Source organism: Halichoeres trimaculatus, unplaced genomic scaffold (genome assembly GCF_033239565.1).
Source record: "Halichoeres trimaculatus isolate MK-OKI-2021-1 unplaced genomic scaffold, fHalTri1.1 fHalTri1_scaffold_12, whole genome shotgun sequence".
Classification (NCBI taxonomy): domain Eukaryota; kingdom Metazoa; phylum Chordata; class Actinopteri; order Labriformes; family Labridae; genus Halichoeres; species Halichoeres trimaculatus.
In genome coordinates, this window is record NW_027437190.1 from 8,170,099 (window position 1) to 8,193,232 (window position 23,134).

The 23,134-nt window shown below is 39.9% G+C and overlaps 1 protein-coding gene across 2 annotated transcripts in view; it reads left to right on the plus strand.

The window, feature by feature from the left end:
• The window catches only part of dyrk1b (dual-specificity tyrosine-(Y)-phosphorylation regulated kinase 1B), a 53,616-nt gene that overhangs the window by 2,566 nt on the left and 27,916 nt on the right, over positions 1 to 23,134 (plus strand). Inside the window, exon 1 of one of the 2 annotated variants that reach the window (XM_074683377.1) lies at positions 20,000 to 21,919. The exons of the other annotated variant lie outside the window; for it this stretch is intronic. Within the exon in view, the coding sequence (XP_074539478.1) occupies positions 21,814 to 21,919 (106 nt within the window). The 5' untranslated portion in view covers positions 20,000 to 21,813. Of the gene's footprint in view, positions 1 to 19,999; positions 21,920 to 23,134 lie in introns of those variants that run through there. 2 annotated transcript variants of the gene reach the window in all.

A 23,134-nucleotide genomic window follows, 5' to 3' on the forward strand; every position in this document is an offset into this window, starting at 1 on the left:
TGAATCTCAGACTGGGAGTACTGGGAGGAGCCTGTGGGAGTGTCAAACCCTCAGTATGAGGATCCATCTCTCTGATACATGTTAAGTACATTTTTGGCCCTGTTGTGCCTCTGGAGAGGTTTTCTTTTTGTGTCTTTTGGCCACAAACAGCCAATAGGGTTGTTCTCTGGCTGACAGCACAGCTGTGACAACAAGCTCAGACTCTCCCTCTCTGTGTTTGTGTGTGTGTGTGTGTGTGTGTGTGTGTGTGTCCATGCTAAGGAACATCATCCTCAGAACTTACTCTGAATTTATCATGAACTCCTGTCACACCTCCTTCTTCTTTTGCTTCCTTCCATACTCCTTTCTGAACACACTCAGTGTTGCAAACTTGACATTATCAACAACATACAAAGCTCACCAAACACATCCACTGGGCAAAACTCAAATATTCTAATGGCAATTTGTAGGTCAAAGATAACTTTAACTATCCTTGTGCATGTAGTAACATGTAACACTTCCAACTGTCAGCAGCTAATATTTTCAAGCAGCCTTGGTTAACTGGCAATAACAGGAGAATGGACTGTTTCTAAAGCCTCTTTCACATACGGCTATCCACCAAAAAACTTTAAAGACCTGTGCTCCACAATTCTGCAAGTTACTTGCTATTAGAAGTCTGTCACAGCTTGAAGGTTTGGCACTAGAGCTGAAACGATTTCTCGAATGATTCGAGGTACTCGATAACAAAAATTACTCGAGTAATTTTCTCCGCCTCAAGGAATCGTTCAATTTTAAAAAGATCAAAGAGTGGTATTTCAAATAGAGCTGAGGCCATATTAAGAGAGTTTTCAGACCCCTCAAGCTACCTCTTATACAAAATAGCAACTGGAAACAAATCTAGCTTCTCTTCTGGAGTTTGGAGACTAATGGGTCTTTCTACGAAACGGGTGCCATTTGGGGCCGCAACATTTGATGAGATTTACAAGGCACAAAAAATGTGTCAAAGTGTGTTTACAAATTTTGGAGCTACCAAAGCAAGTGCTCATATTGACATACTGTATCAGAAAATTCTATTTCTTATAGAGAAAAATTTTCATTTGAAAAATAACTGCTCTTTAACTAAACAAAAATGTATTTCATCCGATTACTCGATTAATCGATTGGATTTTCAGTAGAATACTCGAATACTAAAATATTCGATAGCTGCAGCCCTATTTGGCATCAAAAATTGTCTGTGAGAATTGATGCTTGTAACACAATGGAGGAGGAAGCATCAGAGACCTACACTGTCATGATCATTATTTTACGTTTCCCGTCTCGAAGCTACCTGAAAAAAAGGTAAATGTGTAGCCATCTTATCCATTTCATTCCACCTTAAAAATGTTTTTTCCTCATGCCCATTTACTTTTATTCCTCCCTGGACATATCACTCTGTCACTCACATGATATAAACCTGATCATCTCCTGCACCATGTGATTTTAAACTGGATGTGTCCTGCTGTGTTCTTACTTTGGCTTCACACTGAAGTTGTGTTAAGGGTGCTGACAGCATAAACTAGGTGAAGTCAGAGTGAAAGTTTTGTTCACATTTGCAGCCCACCAGCAACATTTTAGGAGTTTACTGAAAGTGATAATGAGGGTGAGATTGCTAACATCTGCAGATCCACTAAGTCAGCAGTATTAGGTAGGCCTGTATGAGTTCTCCATCCCTGCAAACAGCATCCCACCGACGGTGGGCCTTGTTTCTTATTAGTTGGCTTAACTTGCCTGCTATAACTTTTCTGACTCCAGTGACCAAGAAAAAAGGACACAATCAGAAAATGTTTATGGTGCTTTTACTGTTAATATTTATGACTCAAAGCCCAACTTTTAAACCTGTTGAGCTCAAACAGGGCTTATTTCTAAAAAAAAAAAAAACACATTGGATGTGGGACATTAGTTTGCAAAACTGGTGAATGGAAACAGGTTTGTTTTGGGGCACTTTGGATTGCAAACTGACAGTTTGTGGCCATGTCTTGCCTCCCAACAAAATTGCCCTGCGTTTCAGTAAGAGTGTCTGCAAGAAATCTCATAGAAGTTCTTCCTCCACACTTTCTTATTATTAATCAAGCTTCAGAGAGCTTCGGTTTGTCAGGAATAGTTACGTTTTCAAAACTACAAAAATTCAAATTCACATTTCTTTTACATCAATATATAAAAGCTTAAAACGTTGCTTATCTGTATTAGCAGTCATAATAATTTGTGCTCATGTGTACGACAGACAAGGTGGCACATAAGTTATAACAGCATGCCCTCCAACATTAAACTTCAAAATGTCTGCTGTATGGAAATATTTTTAAGTGTGGGAAACTGTCGATGTCAATATTACAAAGCAAACACATTCATCATTAATCTATCATCAATGTATCTGATTTCAGCACAAATGTGATATGGTGCATCCATAGTTCTACTAACTGTTAATACATGATTAAAAATATATATAACTTGAAATAGTTTCACTTTTTATGTGTTATAAAAATCAGTGAGCAAAGAATTGCTGAGTAACAGTTTTCCTGTGTGTGATGGGATGGTTTAAATACAGAAAACACTTCATGTTGAATGTAAAAAAAATATTTTTGACTTTAATTTTCTCAGAATGTAAAGGATTTCACTTTCTGTGCTCATTTTTTTGTTTTTGTTTGCTGAAAGTTCACTTGATGCACAGGTAAAACTGAGATAGTTCCTCTGTGCCCCCAATAACACTCCTACATTCAGCCGGAGCTGATTTAAGGCTTCATCATCTGTTGCTAGGTAAACCAAAGGATGACATTGCATTGTCTTACCGTTCATTTTCTTTGTGGGACAACACCAGCCCCCCTGGAGTGGAGACACTACTATGTCCACATGGTTTTATTTGAACTAGAGAAGGCTGGGGTGTTCATAAGTTCAAAGTTTACTGACATGACTGTCCAAAATTAAAAAGTGTTCCTCCAATCAGAGTGCAGATCTTCTGTCACTATAAATATTACATAGCTGTAATTTCTTTATTTTGTGCAGACTGCTCCAGTGTGTGGTTCACGAGTTACAGGTAACTTAAGGTGGATCATAGGAGTAGGTAGCTCAGATAACCCAGTGCCACTCCTCCCCTCATCTGTTGTTGTGTGTTATTCAGGTGTACTGTTACTGTGGGATGTCAGCCTGTCATAGTAATATTTATATCATCTTCAGCACTCTGTTTCTGATCCTCTTGACACTGTTACAGCTCGGTTTTTACATCCTGGTCCCTGTTCTTTTCTCCTGTCTGTTTCTCTAGTCTGTCACCTGATAAAACACACCTGTCCTGTCCTTTGTGCAGCTCAGGGACACACACACATGATACATACAGGTAACATGCTCACTTAGACCCTCAGAGACTGCAGGTCCCAGCTGTCTTTATAAACTTTTCCTTTGTTTCATCATATTTGGATCAGTGCTGCAGCTCCACTGTAGCTGCTAAATCCCTGAGGGTCCTGAAATAGTGGAAACTGAATTCAGCTCCTGATTTAGTTCTTCCAAAGGTGACACAGTTCTGCCTGAACTTAAAGCAGGTAAGACCTTTACAGTTAAATCCCCACGTACAGTGATAAAAATGGGAGGTCAGCTCATCACACATACACTAAACTCCTGGATGTTTCTCGAAGTTTTGCAGGCCAAGCTACATATGTATCCTCACAGTAAAAAAAAATCCCCAAGAAGTCAGGGTGAGCTGATGTGTGAACACAGCAGGTGAAAGCCAAGAAAATTCACCAGGAGAGAGTGGGCAGGGTGATAGTGTTTATATCACTTGACCAGTGTGATCTTTGTGCAGTACTGATACTATTCCACCATCCTTTCTCTTCCCAGCATGCTCTTTACACTTGTTTTAGTAACTGTGAATACATCCAATTACACACAGCATCGATAGAATGACTTAAACTGTCATCATAGAGTGAGTCAGTGACTACTGCAGCGTCCCTTTTACATCATGTCCTGCCCTCTGAGATTGCCCCCACCTTGTCCAGTAGAGGAAGTGTTTCACTAGCCACGGTTACTAGAGCCCGACCGATATGGGATTTTTGGGGCCGATACCAGGGGCAAAAAAAAACTGATATCCAATATATCGGCAGATATCAGATATATTGACCAATATCTGATATATCGGCTGATATATATTATTAATTCATTGATATACACAGGATATATATTGTATATGAACACAAATTATTATAGTACCCATATGATTCAAGACAGAGACAGAACACTAATAAATTAAAACAAGGAACTTGAATTATAAAACTGTCAACATAAGAACTGTAGTGTAAACCAATGATAAATAAGAACAAGCTGTAAACACAATAATAAGTAAAGAAGTCAAACTGTAAACACAGTAAGTATAAAAAAAATAAAACTGTAAACACACAATGAGCAACTAACACGATGTTAAAACGTCGTATTATAGTCTTACATTAGATAATGGTGGACGTGTGAATTAACAGTGCCATTTATCTCTGTTTATCTCTCAAAAAAGCAACTTTCACGTGTTAAAACGTCGTATTATAGTCTTAGATGAGATAATGGTGGACGGAGGGGGCGGGCACTCGGGCAGTGTGCAGCCCAACACACAGACACACAGGAACGGAAGTGACAGAATCTCCACGGAGCAACTTTTTTTTTATAATCGGCTACATTTTGGCCGATGTTGATTAATCGGTGACAGGCATAATCGGCCCGTTTAATCGGTCGGGCTCTAACGGTTACATGAGGAGTTTTTTGTCTTTTTAAATGGAATCTTTCTGAATGACTTTTCCAAAAACAATAGTATACATGGAAAGGAATATTCCAATCTCTGGTCTACATGCACCGCTATAATCAAACAAAATAGTCAATGGGGCATGCGCAGAAAAACGTAAACATCACTTTCTGCAGCAGTCCAGTGCTGATGGCTCGCCGCCATTTTTAAAGTTGAGGAACGCCTCTAGTTGCATCTTACATCATATCTGAGATATGTTTTAGTGGATGCATGATACCTCAATCGGTTTGGGGAAAGGAATATTCCACCCCTGTGAAACCGATTAAATGTCCATTCGGATTGGCACTTTTCTTTCAGAATAAGGTGTATACAAAGGTTAAATTCTTTACGTTTGAGCAAATAAACCAAATGCAAGCGGAATATTTGGGTCCATGTAAATGTAGCTACTGTAAGCAACGTGTTAATAAGCAGTTTTAAATAACGTCGCTCCTGACAGTTTTCGAAATTGCAAGAAGTGTATATAAGACACAAGCTATACATGTAGGATCTTTATATCCACTGATACAGAGATGATTATTCTTTGCAATGCTTGTGTATGTTTTTTGTTTGAACTTTAACAGGTGAAATACTTTAAATGCAGTTTCAACAAAGAAGTTAAATATCAACAAATCACTTTGCCTGATTATTATTAGACTGATAATACCAACGATAACTGCCGAGGGAAAAATGACATCAGTTTAAAACATCCAGTGATAAGTGATATCCAGTAAAGTGTTAATACAGTGAAAACTTTAATGACCAGTAAACCGAAACAATTTTACAGCAGTATTTGTTGGTTATGGTATGCAAACAAGTATATGTCTATAGCACTGTAATATTATCAGACAGAAATTACAAAAAACACAAGGTTTTATGTTAATGCAGGTGGCTTAAGTCCAGCATTTCATTCTCTGAAGTCATCATGAGTTTTTCACCATCAAATGATTTTCCATGGAGACTTTCAAACATGTTTATTGTGAGCAGTGTTGAGATTGGACATAGCTACTTATGAAACTTTAAAGTACAAGTTCACTGTGGAAATTTTGCAGTAGACCATGTTTAATGTGGGCAGTCTTTAAGGTCAGCCATGTTAACTGTGGGCTATCTCACACAGGTAAAGTTTGTTGTTTCCCATGGGCTTGTTTACAGTATTCTACATTTGCTGTTGGTATCTCTTCAGTCAGCTCAGTTAAATGCGAGCCATGGTTATAGCTGGTCAGGCTTTTGTGAGCCCTTGTGTTTAATCAGTTTGTTAGGTCAGTGTTCTTCAGCCACAGTTTCCTGATAAATAAGAGGGAAAAAAGACCCAAAATATTTCCACGTGTGATTTTATTGTGGCACATGAAACATTTGAAACGTGAAATATTTTTGTTGTGTTCTGAATTAGTTGTAGCAGAACCTACGACTGTCCTAAACTTTAGATTTTTACTTTAAACTTGTTTGCACTTTTGACTGGCAGGATGAAAGTTTTACATACCAAATATAATGTATATAGTTATGTACTCAGTGATATTTTTACTACTTTTTCTCCTGTGTTTGTCTGGAGATCCTACATGTAACCACGGCCGCATTGTTTACATGTGAAATCAGCTGTTAGCAGCCTGTAACATGTCAATGCTAACTAGAGCAAGGCCTGGTGATTTCCCACAAGGTGAGGAGAAGAAGGTGAGGATGACGTGCTGGTTCTCAGGTGTGAGCTAAGAAGTGACAACATGGACCTGTCCCTCCATCCATGGTTATTGAGAACATAAGATCTATCTCCAATAAGATGGACGAGCTAGTCGTGCTAACACAGCAACAGAGAGAATACCTGAAGGCAGAGTAGAATAGAATAGAATAGAATAGAATAGAAAATACTTTATTTATCCCCGAGGGGAAATTCAGGAGTCACCGCAGCATTTAAGAAAACAAAAGTAAGAAAGAGTATAGAAAGTGCAAAAAAAAGTCCATAAGAAATTAGATGACGACATCCCGTCCACCACTCGTCCACCACTCTCCAGCCCAGCCAGTCTCCACCTCCACAGGGTCCAGGACTGAGCCTCCCCAGCAGTCTGTTCAGTCTCTGTCTCCTGGATCCTGTCTGCTCACAGCAGGCGAAGCTCCACCAATGTGGGGCCGGCGTCCGATGTCAGCTCCGTCAGCCACGTCCGAACAGCACGATGCTGCTGGGTTAGCACAGCTAGCTCGTCCATCCCCCGGGGCTAGATCCCACGTTCCCAACAACGATGGATGGAAGGACAGGTCCACGTCGTCACCTCCCAGCTCACATCCGAGAACCAGCACGTCGTCCTCACCTCTTCCTCCTCAGCTCGAGGGAAATCATCAAGCCTTACACTAGTTAGCATTGACATGCTACAGGCTGCTAACAGCTAATTTTGCATGTAAACAATGCAGCCATGGTTACATGTAGGATCTCCAGACAAACACAGGAGAAAAGTAGTAAAAAATATCGCCGAAGCCACAAAAAGTTTGGTGTCCGTGACCGACAATGAACCATACAAAGTGATGATCCACTCCAAATAAAAAGATGACGAAAAAGAGACGAAAAAAATTACAAGAAACTGACAAAGACGAGAGAGCTGCTGCAACAGGCAGCTACTTGGGTAGCGCCTAGCAACGGAAAAGCCCGAGTGAATAGCATCGTGCTATTCACAGACATGGCTAACAGAGCTCACACCAGACACCAACGCCATGTTGGAAGAACTTCACCTGCTGTGAGCAGACAGGATCCAAGAGACAGAGACTGAACAGACTGCTGAAGAAGCTCAGTCCTGGACCCTGTGGAGGTGGAGGCTGGCTGAACTGGAGAATGATGGACAAGCTGTCATCATCTATCTTCTTATGGACCTTTTTGCACTTTCTTTACACTTTCTTACTTTTGTTTTCTTGATTGCTCTTATGACTTCTGAATTTTCCCTTGGGGATAATTAAAGTATATTCTGAATATCATTTTTCCCTAAGATTGATTTTGCCTTTATTGAGAGGATGGTAGATACAGTCTGAAATATGGGAACATGGCTAAGGACCGTGGGCACCAAAGAATCATAGGTCAGACTTAAACCCAGGTTGAACCAGCATAGACTCAGCTGTTGGTAAGCCATGAGCTCTGAGCTAATGCAACAACATTAACTCTACATTTGACATAGATAACATAGATAACAGGTTCTACGTTTACTCCTTGATAAAAATCTAGAAGTTTTCTTTGTTTTTAACAAAACACAGCCCCTACTGGTGGTCATAGCATTTTTACTCCACATTTGCCATAGTTGCACTTTAAATCTCAAGTCATTGTACAGTTTTGATGAAATCAGTTATGCAAGTTATGTCTGACGAGAAGTTCTCTCTTTTTTTGTGTTGTATTTCACTGCCTAAATGCTCTGTAAATTTTACATCGTAATCTGTGATTGTATTTTTTTTGCAGGGTGATAGTGATAGTGAACAACTGTAAGATGAATAAACTATGTGTTGTAATGGTATTGGGTATTGAGTATGTGTTGTTTTACACAGCACAACTGACATTACCAAACCATGAGCGGGGCCAGCAGTGACATGTAACAGCATCATCATCATCGTCTTGTGTGATGCTAAGGATAAGCAACACTAGCCCTGTGTGCCTTCTAACCAAAGATGGTGGCTGATGTGAGTGTTGTAATTTATCTCACAACAGATTTTTATAGATTCGGGTAGGCTACTTTGCAGGCTTAAGCCGTGTTCTATTCTGGTTGTTGGTATTAGAAAAAATGCATCTCCAGACATGACATCTGTTTAACATTCATCCCATCTAGGTCCTGACTCCCCTTTGTTAGTACCTCCAATGTCTAATCAATAAAAAGACGACTTGGTCTCACTGTTGCACCTCAGCTACAGCTTCATTAGAGGAGAAATGATACAGTAGCGTAAAATGTCTGCTTTTAAATGACAATGTCAAGGTGTATTGGTAAAAGTAATAATATTTAGGGGTATCCAGGAATATCAGGTTATAGATTCAAACACTCCCTTGCTGGCCTCTCACTTTGGTGAAGTGCCAGGGGCCTCTAAGGTCAAGAAGCTCTAGTGATGTACGATAAGTACGATCTACCATTTGTTGTTTTACCATCAAAAACAATTCACACCACTTTTCTTCCATGTCCTTGTACCTAATCAGCACTTTTCACATAGCGGCTTATTTATTATGAAGAAATGTGTGTCTCTAGTTCGTCCATTCTTTGCCACTGTAGAAAGGTGGCAGTGCAAGATCTCCATGATAGTGGACTTGCTTCTATGTGAACAAAAAAGGTTGATTCTGTGTCAACAAAAAGGAAATCTTTGTCCATGGTTTATACAGTAATAACTTGAATAATAAATATTTTATCCCAATTCTACAAAGTCTAAACTGATAAATGCTGCTAATTACTTTGAACTGTAGTGGGCATCACTGACATGTAAACACTGTTGGCTATCGGCTTTTGAAGAGGGGTTATTATTCCTTGAGAGTGCCATCATGACACTGACTCCAAAGAACTTTTAGATCCACTTAAAGCCAGCATAGACCTGGGCCTGTATGCATGGCAAGCCGATAGCGGGGAAAACAGACTATTCGTACTTATGGTTAAAAAAAAGTTGATTACCGGTTTGCATAAACCAGGTTAACGGCTCAAATGAGCATTTGCTTTAATGGAGGTAGACCCCACCGTTACATGTGCTAATGGCAGGATAACAGCACCTGTTCGGCTGTTCAAAGGCAGACATTGCGCTATACGTTACAGTTTGAGACGAAAACAAGCAAAGACAGTGGACAATGCTTTGGAAAGGTGGCAATGTGTAGCCATACAGCAACTCTAGATTTAGGAGACGCATTCTTTTAGTGAACAGATCCTGCCAGTTTTGTAAGTTTGACGTGCTCTTTGCTTTTATACGTCTGGGTCCTCCAAGATGTGTGTGGTGAAATGTTGGAGTTCATAAACTGCTTTAAAAGTTATCCATCGAGGTACTGGGGCATTGATGCGGCGCTTGTTTTACAAAACAGCTTTTATTTTGTTATTGAGGTTTTTTACTGTGTACTCTGAAACACCATGCCCATTTACTCTATTCAAGATCGCTAAACTTTCTCTTTGTCTTTATTTGCATGATTGACTCACCGTTAGAACTAATGACTTTTCCTGTTTGTTTAATGACTGGACTTGCATATGGGCCCTGCTGGCTAGCTTAGCTGCTTGGCAAACAGCTACAACACAGCCAACTGTTTGTGAAATCAGCCACACCCCCAAGCACAACTCTGGGCTCACTAGAACAAAATGAACAGGTAAATTCAGCCAAGAAGTTTTAATGACTTGAGATATGAGCTGTAGGGATCTGAATTGTTTTTGTAAAGCTGGACAATATAGCATGGGGCTCTATGAGGACTGACTCATTGCTGAGACAGCCCCCAGTGGACACTGTATGAACTGCTGATTTTGAAACCAATACTTTTGTCTTACTTCAAGCTTGGTTCATGCTGCCACCATCTGACTTAACTACACTTTGAAACAAGCTGAGTGTATTCACTCAAAACTAGTTGTTACAATAAAGTCCTCTTCTCATTTTCAACCTTTCTCACAGGTACTTGACAGGTATTTGACAGTTAAATAAAAAAGGACCGTAATGTATGAGAAACTTTTACAGATGAGCTTTAATTCAAAGTTCTGATAAACCTTTTTAGTTAATCTTGATTTCAGATTTATTTTCCTATTTTTCCGTCTGTTTGTTTTTGTCCAGACTTGACCTGAATGTGCACCATGAGGCACGTAATCCTAATTTTAATCAATTCCAATTTAGATCAACATCAGTTGACACCATGTTTAAGGGTGCTGGGGTGCTTGCAGGGTTTGACAAAGTGTCTCAGGTCAACAAGTGTGAAGCCTATAATTAGTTCCTTGATGTGACCAATGACATAACCTCACTCACGCACTTACACACACACACATATGTACACACACTTTTATTGTAGTATGTTTGTCTTTTGTCTCATTCACATGTTTCAATAAGTTTGAACATTTCAAACCTCAAAAGTCAAACTGAACGGTCAGTCAGCCTGCTGGTCATGTGACGGACCCTGATGTGTGTGTGTGACTTCAGGTCTGTGTGTGTGTGTAATGTGGAGGAACAGGCCCCTCCACCTGTCCTTACTGGGACTCTATTTCTGGGTCTCACACTGAACTTGACTATGTCTCGCCTGGCAACAGAGCCTGTATATATATGTATGCAAGTTGTGTGTGTGTGTGTGTGTGCATTTGTGTGTGTGTTTGAGAGAGAGGGTGTGTGTTATTCCGGTCCTGACTACGACCAGACCAAAGCTGTATAGACTCATATGGAGTGGCTGTAACAGCAGAAGACTGACCTGAATGGACACTTTAGTTAAAACAGGGAGGATGCTAATGTTAGCATCAGGTTACAGCAGTGAAGGATGTGACATGTTGTTTTTCAGAGATGAACAGTTTTTTCTCCCGTTGTGTGTTGATTTTAAAGTCTGTTTGTCTCGATTCCCGGAGCAGAAATAGTTGGACAAAGTGAATCAAGCACGCTTCATTGCATCACTTTCTCTGAGTGTGAAACTGTAAACATGTTGTTGTTGTTGTATATCAAACTTTTTTAAATTCGACCAGTTTCTAACTTTGAAAATACTGAAAATGTTCATTTCTGAATATTTGAACTTTACATTTGTTAACAATGATAACTTAAAGAAAACTAATGCTTAAGACTTAAGCTTTGTGTGAGTGATAATGTCAAGTTAGAATCTCAATATTAAGAGTCAGGGCCTTGCTCACCCTGTCTGTACTCTAATTTGCATAACTACCTGCTAACCAAATGTTTTTCTGCTTATTGCCCAACTAATAATTATAAAATGAGCTAGAAATGTTGGTTTAAAGATAATTTTATTGGCTGTCTAAAGTGGTTTGTAAAGACCAGCAGCTTATAGATGCTTTCACCAGCTCTGCTGTTGTCTGGATTGCAGGGCAGGATGTTGCTCCACTTTTCTCTATCAGAGATGGGTAACATTTGTGCCCGCTAACTGTTATTTTTATGCCCTTTGAAGTTCAGCATGGGACCACAGTGTCAACAGGCATAGGGGAAATGTTTTAAGAGGATTGATTTAATCAGGTCAGATCAGGTTGTACCTGGAACCACCCTTTAGGTTCAGGGTCATTTCTGTCCCTGTGGGTTTTGGACCAATCAAAATCCTGCTGGCTGTTTGAAGTATTTCAAACAGCCAGGTGATAATTTGATATAATTTTGGTTCTCAAAGCATAACCGGTAAAAAGATTTTGAAACACTCCAGTGGATAGTTTATTCTGGTAACATTAGATAGGCTGTAAAGTCTGCTACATACAAATACAAATAGCTGGTTAAAAAACCTTTCAGTGCTCAGCACAATTTCCGCGTTGGTTGAATATTACAAGTATTTTTGAATTTAAATGAACTTACTGGATGGAAGACCCTGTGAAGAGTTTTAAGGTGTTTTTTTTAAACAGAGTGAAAGTAGATTTGATGCCTTTTTTGACCTACAGCCACAAGCTTTACAACTTCTGTATAGTCGTTTTTATGCCTGTAAACCCTGCAAAGAGGTTGGTGTCAGAGCAGACCATTGACAGCCCACTGAAAAGAAAACTTGTTTAGATTTTCTTTTACTGAATGATTCACAATGACTTGTACATCAGACTTCTGCAGGAGTTTCTTTTTTCCGCATGTACAGAACAAGATAAACTGTAGGTACCACTACAGGCAAAGAGACTCCGAAATCAACACAAACAGAAAGTTTTTCACAGGTGGTTTTTGACAGAAAACTATTTGTTGAATACTGTCTCGACCCCAGGTTTAAGAAAAAGTTACCAACCAAGTGGCTGGCACCACTAAAGGATTCATGCTTTTGTATTTGACAAAAAAGCTCTGTTGGACTCTTAACTGATGTTGGATTAATAGTTTGTGACACTTTTTCAGCTGTTTCTCAGTAAAAAATAAATGATGATATCTTTACACTAAACAGCTCCTCCTTATGTTGTGATTTGTGTTTGTTAACATTTTAAAGTAACAGACAGACCCAAAAAAAAGAGAAGTAGTTTTTAATGTTTTTATGATTGTGTTTAACCCTGTTTCTAATGGGTTGCACAGGCATAAAGAATCATCCTTGATGCAGAAGTATGTAACAGGGAAGGATCACCTGGAGGTTTACACCTATGCTTACTTCGGTTAGACTTATTTTAAGTCCAGAATAACATAAAAAAAAAAAAACCCAAGCACTGACCGGAATGAAGAAAGTATTGAAAACATAAATCAAAGCTCTTGTGAGTGGATATTCCCTTATTTTAAAACTGGCTAAAATGAATTTGGTTGTCTCTATCTGCAAACTAGATCAGCAGGAGTACAAGTAGTTATTTTTATGCTGGTCTTTAAATTGTCTGTTTGCGCTGTCACCACATCAGTATCAGTACAGCATTCAGTAAAATCGCACACAATGGTCTGTTAGACTGTTAACAAACAGAAAGAGTTTTTTTCTTACAAAGTTTTGCTCAAAAACCAGTATATGCAATTTAGTGCAGAAGTAAGAATCAGCTTTTTATTATGTTCTCCAGATACTGAGTTGAAAACAAAACTTTAAAGCTCCTGTGGCTTTGGCACCTCCTTTGGACACAGTGATACTGCTATACTTTTTGATGATCCATGTGTATGTGTTATTTATGTTTTTCTTTTGTACAAAACTCTCCTGCTTTCTTTTGAAAATAAAACTCAAAACTTGATTTGATAATGTGCTGTAGAAAATGTCAGGTTTTTTTTTCGATGGGCTGTCAATCAGCCGGTGCGACACTCAAACCCTGGCAGCAGTTACAGTTTAAAAGTTTCGTAAAGGAATTATCATCACAGTTGAGGGTCTTGTTTGCTGTTTTAGATTATAAAAGGTTATCACTATTAATATCAGTCTGCTTCATAACCAGGCAATAACCCTTGACTGGAGCTTTATGTACCTAAAGAATAACTTCCTGGTCCTTGTTTGACCTGAGACCAGAAAAAAGACAACAGGAAGTGAAAAATGAACAAAAACATTTATTTGGAGTTCATGGGAACCTTCAAATGTTGTAAAAACACAGTTGAAAAGTACTCCAATTATAAGTTAAATTTTGCATCCAAAACTGTTCTTAGCATTAGGTGTGCTGTCTCTGTTTTGTGTAGCAGCATAAATATATTTAGTTGTGACCAATGTGAAGTGACAGCTTCCTTCCCTGGGGTTAAAAAGTCACAGTATTGTACAGAAGACACAGTGATATGTAAGAGTCCTTTAATGATTGAAATATTGTGTTTGATACTTGAGAACCTGAGCTACAGTACATTTTGGGTACTGTCTGTAACATTGGTCCCTGTTCTTCGAGTTTGGAGTGTCCAGTCTGCCTCTTGTCCATCCTGCAGACGAACACGTGTCTGCTCTGATCAATCTGAAGACAGCAGCTTCTCATCGATCACTGAGAGTGTTCAGCTGGTTGTGGTTGGTGTGTGTGTGTGTGTGTGTGGCTTCACATCGCAGGGGAACACATAAATGACTATACTGTGTACAATCAGGGTTTAGTTATATGCAGAAGAAATAACAGAGACCATAGTTAACTTGTTTTAATGCGTTGTTTTTTTAAATGAGAAAAGGTATTTTACTTGAGTTGATCTCCACTTTCTAAATATGCAAAGATGTAAGATTATTTAAAAAAAGAAAGCAAACTGCTCTAAAAAGTAATATTCTTCAATCTTCCAACTGAACATGACAACTGATAATTCATCACAGGGGTCATGGGAAATGTAGGATCCTGAAATGAGGTCACAGGCAGTTCGACTATGAAACTGTGACCTAGAGTTGAGATGAGAAACAAAAATAATTTTATTCCTCCTTTTTATTAGACTCCTTTTCATCCATGTTATCATTTAAGATCTGTGAAAATGTTTGCAGGAGGTTGCACAGTTTATTAAAAAAAAAAAAATACTGTTTTAGTCATAAATAGGATTTGTGTGTAAAACGTCATGAGAAATAATTTTAAAGTCATCATGTTAACGGCTGCACATAGTTTTAGCAGCACCGTTTCTACCGGCTTAACCCAGTATTTTCCGTGCTGTTCCTCTTTGCCTGTGTCATTCCTGCTTCGTTTCGCTTTTGTCTCTCTGGCACCGCCAAGTGAGAAGGGTATCTCCGAGTGTGAAGAGCTCCTCCACTCCTCTCTGAAAGCGCCCTGCAGTAGCAGCATGGTAATTCTGCTCCTCTATCTTTCCTCTGCATCATGTTTACCTAGCAACAAGCATCACCCGCGGCTGGCCATCCCATTGGTCATTTGAAAACGCACCGGGGACCAATGGCAGGGCTGTTGCCATGGTACAGTGTATAGTTGCCGGGTGGAATTTTGCTGCAAGGCACGTGAGTCTCAGAGTCTGCTTGCCTCCTCGCGCTGCTGTTGTAATCTCCGCTGTCTGGTCGTTAGTACAGCTGAACGTGATTTAGACGAAGCCAGTCCGTAACTCAGTGAAGGGAATTAGTAACGTTTATTCACATGATCAGTAATAAAGCCAGAGCAATGCGTTTCCAACCATCAACAACACAGAGAGAAAGAACATCGGCTCAGCAGACAACAGGAAGCGGCTGCGTCTAATTCCTGAAGCTGCGTTTCTACCAGTGCAATATGCTGTATCACTGTCTAACAAAGGAGAAATTAGGCTTACTGGTTATCAAAATCGTCTCAATCTTTTCTATTAATAGAAATACGTACTTATGTATAATATTTATATGAATATAAAATAGCCTTTCTGAAAAATATTATGACTGTATATCTTTTAAATGCTTCAACCCCCCCCCCCCCCCTAAAAAAAAAAAAAAAAAAACGATGAAAAAATAAAACAAGGTGTAACCAAAAACAAAAGGAATTTTTTGAGCTGCCAAATAGGTAAAAATACTCATTTTGTAAGACTAATCCAAAATAATAATAAAATAAAATATTTGATTGCCAAATATTTTAAAGATAATGTTAATTAGATTAAAATTTGGTAACATTTTGCATTTTTTTTTAATCAAGACCATCTGTCAATGAAATCATTTTTATGAGAGTGAAAACTTTTTTTGGGGGGAGGAAATTGAGTCTACAATGTTGGTATATGGTACTATAAATGTTCCCCCAATGGTTTTTAAATGGGGTCTGGGTGGTGCTGTGTTTCAGGGTCATTTTTTTAATTTAGTTTTGGTGTAATCTTTTCAAGAATCTTTTAAAATGAGTCTATTTAGGACACCTGGTGGGTAACTGCAAATATAATATTTAAGAAGACCCTGTCAAAAGTTTCTCAAGATTACAACAAGGTTGTGTGTGTTTGTTTTATCTGGATGCCCTGTCACTCTCAGCATACACACATTCTCACCTGTTGCTCATCTGTCTGTAATTGTAAAGCAGAGATAATTGTGGGTTTTGCATTGCATGATGACAGTAGAAATACAGTAGACCTACACTCCATGTTTTCCGTCATTGCAAACACTCCTTTATAGGAGTGAAGAGAGAGTACAGTTTAACTTTGCTTTTCCTGTCTGTACTTCAGTGTGCCAGGTCTTTTCCCAGCATCTAGTGGGTTGTTTGTGAATCTGATTGCATGCCTGCACATGCAGAAATATATGGCATAAAATCAAAATTGGCACAGGTGAAATGCTTGGCTATCTTCAAATGCAAAGCCTGTACTCAGTTTGTATATATTTTTTTCTGCTGTAACTCATTTTTTTTATTATTTGCTACTTGCATGGAGTGCAGCTTTATAGGGCTTTGCATGCCCATCAAAGACACATTTCCAGATGTTTCCCCATTGTTTTTACAGCATAACCTGTGATAAGTTGAGCCAAATATAGGTATGTAATTACTGACAATTTGTCAGTTGTGCTGAGATATTAGGCACTAAATAAAAATATAAGGTCTGTTTTGTAAATGTACTTCCTAAAAGATGATTCTTAGAGTGTTAGTGCAAGTTCATCAACAGTCAGCACGTTAGGTCCATGTTTTCCATACTTACTGACCCACTTTGTTAACTGGGAGATTGGCACTGTTTCCTAGACAGTAGGAGGTATAGAGGGTATTTGATATGAAAGTGAAAGATGTAAATAACCACTGAGTGTTCCAAAAGGACTCTAGTTCAACATTGTCAAAACAAGTGTCATGTAAAGAAAAAAAAAAAAGAGTCGGGTTATTATGTTAATTTAGACATAAGTTAACACTAACTCACCCACTTCTGTCTTTGTGTAGGGTTTAGGGCACACACCGTTTCTCCATGTTAAAACCAACCTCTGGATCCCTCTCAGCCCTGACAGACTCAGTCACACGGAGTGGGGCATTAGGCCACCTTTGAAGCAGATCACCTGTAGTGCTGCATCTGCATCTGATTTCCACGTAAACACGCTACTGTCCTGTCCCCACTCTGTGATGCTTCTTCCTGCCTGTTAATCTTTGAGAAAGATCATTTTAATGCATGCTCCATAATTACAGCATGTTATTAGGCCATGATATCTTATTTTAGCTGTGACTGGTCAGCTGTTTTTCTCTGTGTGGGAGTGCAGAGCTCCAGAGCAGGGGTTCTGGAGCCCGGAGCAGGAGTAGAATAAAGAGAAAAAAGTGGAAAGAAATGATGAATTTCAGAACCAGAATGCTCAAAAGTGGACACACTTCAATACATGTATTTACCTTTTTTATTGCTTTTCCCACAATAGATTATTTTAACTTGGAGTCTCAAAGCACAAAAAACATAGATATAGTGTTACCATAGTTTCATGGGTTGTGGCAGCATGGTTTTTCAATAGTATGTTTACATCCACAGTTAAGTCGAGTTATGGTTGTAGCTAGATCAGGCAGTGTAATTGGTCTACTGTCCTTGTTCAAGTATAAAAACACCAGGCAAGAATTGATCCACTGACAAAACCATGTCCACCTCCATTACAATAGGTGGCAATGTCCCCTGTTAGCTACCAAAACAATTAACAAAGAAGTTAGCAAGAGGCTATATGTCATACAGCACTGTACATTTTGTACTTAGGCTGGGCTTTGGTTCAACTAAGATGTATGCTATCTCTTTTGTTACATTATCGGTTTTGTTTTCTTTCTTCTAAACATGTATTCTGTTCATCTTCTGGGTCATTACATGGTGTGCAAACTATGTGCTCAGAGTACCTTGGCCAGTTTGCAGTGTAGAAGTTACAAAACCACATGTAGGTGTGATAGCCTGATGATAAGAAATTCAACATACTTCAATTTCAGTTTGACTAACGTATTTTAGAAATTCTGCTGTAGTCGGACTTTAGCAATACATCTTTATTTTTTCATCATATAAATGCACCAGTGTGACCAGACTTTTCTTTTGTTGTATTAGTTGCCAGAATCATGTTGGGTTACAAAAAAGAAAAAAATACAGGCTGAGACCATGACTATTAAGTTTATCATAAAAGAAAAGACATTAGTGCCATCTCCAGATAAATGAATAAGTGCAGACCTCAAAAAACCTCTGAAATTAACTTAACACAGGCTAAAAAAATAAAATGTATTAATACATGTCTGATTTAAGTTTTCTGGGAATGTACAGCTGTTAAACATAACTTTTATGAAATGTTGAAGATAAATAACATTGAAAAATGTGAGTTAGGTAGGCTGTTAATGAAGAACTTTGGGTACAGTATTGTTAGTTTTAAGCTTAACCTTTGTGCTTGTTATTTCCAATAACTTTTTAACACCACTTTGAATTAACACACAACTGAGGTGCACTGGTAACAGCCTTAAATGACTTGAGATACAGACTAAAGTGACACACATTTGTTAGTGCAGTGTATTTGAGGGTGAATTTTCCTTTAAGAAGCCGTCAGCTGGTTTATGACACTGTTTGTGTGCTGAGCTGTTCCCAGGCAGCATTGTGCCTGATTTAGCCGGAATGCTCGGATAGCAACAGTAACAACTTTTAGCTCAGGCTGAGAAGTCACACATCTCGGCTGTAGGGAGTCACTCAGTGACCATGTGCTCATGGAAGCCTTTTGCCCCGCTCACTCCCCCGCTAGATCTCCTCCCCCATCCTCCCCCTCGGTCTCCCCCTCCCCTCCTCCCTCTTTCCATTTCTACCTGACATCTTCAAACTATTTCCGCGTCATTCCTGCCTCGCGCCGTTTGAAGAGACACTGGGAAACTAAGCCGAAGGCCCCGCCCATAGACCCGTTCCGTGTCCAACGAGAGCTAAGGGTGGGACTTGAAGCAGCCAATCAAATTGCAGCTGCCGCAGCGTCGGGTAGCAACAGAGCCCGTAGAGGGTGCCTGCTGAGTGAGGGTAGAGGCAGCGTTTACAAGAATACAGACAAGTTGAATCATTTTTGAAAGACTGAATGAACAAAAAGAGCTTTAATGCATTATAAAGAAGAAAAGCCAACACTATTTAGTGTTCTTAATGTTAGTTCTATTCTGTATTTTAACCTAGGTCACCTAAAATATTCATTAAAAAATATATATTTCTCATTCTTTGTCCTGCACTGCAATTTAACACCCAAACCACCGAAAATACTCGTTTTGTATACACTGACTTCAAATTTAGCAGAAGGATGTCTGTCAAAACGAATAGTGATTGGAAACTTATAGATTTAATGTACATTTCTCTCAAAACACTGCTGTCTCTTGGTTGCTTTTTCTCTCTCTTTCCCCTCACATCACCAAAACAGATCACAATAGCCCATACAGAAATTTATAAAGATCATAATTTCCCATGTGCAGTTAAACCTGCGTTTTATAAACTTGTAGATCAAGTTTTAGTGTACTTTAGGAAGCTCATCTGAGAAATTTGGGACCCTAACTTTTGCTACAGTAATAACCCTTATTGGGGTTTATTTAAGTGTTAATAGGCATGTAACAAACCGAACTTTAGCAATAAATTTGTATTAAGAGTTAAAGCAAAGGTTGTGTGTGCATGCGTGTATATAAAGTTCCAGTATATATATCCTGCTGTTACTATAAATGGACAGGCAGGAGAGGTCTGCTCGGACCAGACTACCACGGTCAGATGGAAGGTTACTGTCCCGCCAACTTGTTGAACTTGTGAAAAACTTTTCATTAAACCCCTTGGCCTCTGTATAGCTGCTGATAAGAATTTTTCCTATTGTCATGTTTTTGGTCTGTATGCGTATCTGTCCTGGTTTCAGTGGTTGTGTGTGAGTCTCCGCCAGACAGACCCGCTCTGACCCCCGCCTTGCTCAGATGGTACAGTCCGTGTGTCAGGGTGGGGGAGCCGTGTGGGAGCGCAGCACAGATTCCGTCTGACGGAGAAGCACGGAGAGGGAAACGGGCGAGAAACATGAGCTGAAATCGCCCTTGTGAAGGTTTCCATCTTGAAGGACTTTTAAAAAATCTCCCCGAGTTTAAAGAAGGACGAGAAAAGAAGGCTAAAAGAAGTTTAAGAGGGAATAAAGAGCGGAGGAAGACGGAAGAAGAGGCGCGTCAGGGAGCGATCAAAGGCGTCTGACAGCAAGCTCAGGAACTTCTGTGGATCTGGTTTCTTTTCTTCGACACGACTCAAGTTTTGGTTCAGTGCAGTTCAGACGCTGTTTGTGATCTAACTTTAGTGAGATTACCTCTGAGGCGGACTTCCTCCTGGATCGAGCTTTGGTAAACAGAGGAGCGGAGTTTGGGAGTACAATGCAGGCCGGTGTAGTTCCTCAGCCCGGGGAAGCACTCTGCATTTAACCCCAAATACTGGATCTTAACTCAAACTGACAAAGAAAGAGGCTGTGCAGGGTACCTGTTTGTTCTGTCACTTTGTTCCTGTGGCTCACCTGTGAGTGTGGATATATCCTGCTAGAGGAACTTTTCTCTGGAGCAACACTAACACACTGTGGACCTGTGTGATTACAGGTGTTTATGTCACAGTGTTCCTGTACAGTGTATGTGGGATTACAGTGTAGTCTGGCTGTTTAAAGGGGCTCCTTTTCACCCTGGCAGAGGCCAGCCACCTCCTGCTGTGGGCAGGTGAAGGGGAGCTGAGTTTGCGTGGATTTTGGGCTGTTCAGGATCTGTGACATTGCCAGTGTGTGTGTCTGTGTTTGTGTCACTGGATTAATCTGAGTGATAACATCACTCCACACTGCCCTGCTCTGTCCACTGAAGAGTCCCCCCCAGAAAGCACCAGTAATTGGAGCTATTTTTAGCATAAGGGATGGGGTAAAAGCAGGCAGCTGGAAACCCAACTCCCCTCCACCTCCTTCTCTTCCTCCCCCCTTGGTCACTCTGCCTCGCTCAGCCCACCTGGCAGCATGCTGGGCGAGCCTGGTTAGCACAGACTGGACTTGCACCTGTTAAAGTGTGAGATAACAAACATTGGATAAACTTGTTCTTCTCTGGGAAGCTTTGGATGTGAGTAAACTGGGAGAACTGGCTGTACTGTGTCCTACTGGTTCAGGCTGCACTGAAACACAAACCCTGTCCTGGATTAAGATGTCTGAAGAGCTACTAGTTGTGTTAACTTCCCCTGGACTAAGTGAAACTATAATAAGCAAGTAGAGTGCCACTAGTTGACATATTGTGTTAGTGAAGGTTTAATTTTACTAGTTTAGTATTAGCCACCAGCGATCTGGAGTGTCTCCAGCACAGAAAGAATGCATGAAACTGCCAACGTAAGAAAAAGCTAAAACCTGATTAACCAAATATTCTTTAAGCCCCGTTTCCTAGACCCCCAGAGAAACAGAATATATATGTAGAGATCTATATCTATAGTGTAACTCCACAGAAAGCAGAGATTACATCCTTTATATTTTTTACAACAGAGAGAGACGAGCTGCCTGTACACCGGTCGGTTGCCTTAGAAACCACAGTCACAAAAAAACAAGCCAGAGAAGTCGGTGCCTTTTGATTGGTCGGTTTGGTTTCCCACCATTTCAAGATTCATTGATTGAGTTGGATGTAAAAGTGTTGACTCTGGGAATCGAACGCGCGTCTGATGACAGATACCTGAACACACACCTGTGGCAGCAGCTTTGACTGACCGTGTTTCCCCGCTGGATCGAACTATCGCCAAGCGTTTTCATGGTGATCACGTCATCCTCATCCGTGGAGGACAAGCCTGTGCCCTCATGCAGGATGGTCCAATCAGAACCCTGGATCAGCACAGGCCTGCTGCGCAAGAACAAGAGTCAGTACACACACACACACACACACACACACACACACACACACACACACACACACACACACACACACACACACACACACTCACTTCCCTTACTTTCAGTGCAGCCACAAGTGTGCGAGTGTGAGCCTGCTGTTGCGCTGTTGTTGTGTGTGTTTGTGTTATTTTGGGTGGTATTTAAAGACGATGATGTGTCTGTAAACGGCTCATAGAGCTGGTTGGAGTTGATGCATATCGTTTAAACTTTAAACCTATTTGGATCTTCAAGAACGTGTTTTGAGTCTGACGTTAAACAATCAGGATGGTAGTTGCTCTGGATTTCACTCTGCACTAGGAGACATGGCAAAAAGTATGAATATATATTAGGATATTTAACATCATTGAGGCATATTCCAATCCATAATCCAAATGACAGAAGGTGGAAGAATCCAGATCACCACCTATTAAACTTTAGGAAGCTAATTTAAGAAAATATTGCAGTAATTTTTTATTTTCTTTTAAAAAAGGTTTGTAACACCAAAGAAAGAAGCATTTTATTTTTAAGGCTTGAGAGACTGCCAAATTCTTTCTCAGAAATATTAGTCGTTTTTTTAGGAGGGGATACCTTTGGTGTTGAATGTTCATTAGGTTTCGACTGAGACTGAATGTAGCTGAGTGCTGCTGCTTACATTCGCTCAGTTTTTAAGGTTGGGATTCCTTCTTTGTTTGTTGTTCCCCAAGTTTCGACAAAACAGAAAAATTGCTTGATGTCCCTGAATGCTCTTTGGTTGACGAAAACAGTTTAAATCTGCATCAATTTCAGGGCTGCTAGCGACATCAGGCCAGTTTTAAGGCGAGGATTCACTCAGTTTCTACCGCAGATTGCCGGCAGAGGTCTCCTTCTCCCAAAATAGATGAGAAGTGGCAGCTCGCTGACAACTGTTACTACATCAGCTCAGATTTCGTGTGGAGATTCTTTCAGATTTAAAGTTTCACAAGATTTTTGAGTGAAGCTGAAATATCTCCTCCTCTTATACATAGACGGACCCAGAGATTGAAACCATAAAAAAACTGGAAATCAGGTCTATGTTAAAATCATGTAATTTTAGGAGTTCTTTGGTGGACACAGGACATCTGTAAGCTGAGCGCTGCTGACCGCCTTAGCTCATTTTAAGGTTAGCATTCCTTTCATGTTCATTTTTGAAAAGGTTAGCTCATGTGGCTGAATTGTCGGTAAAA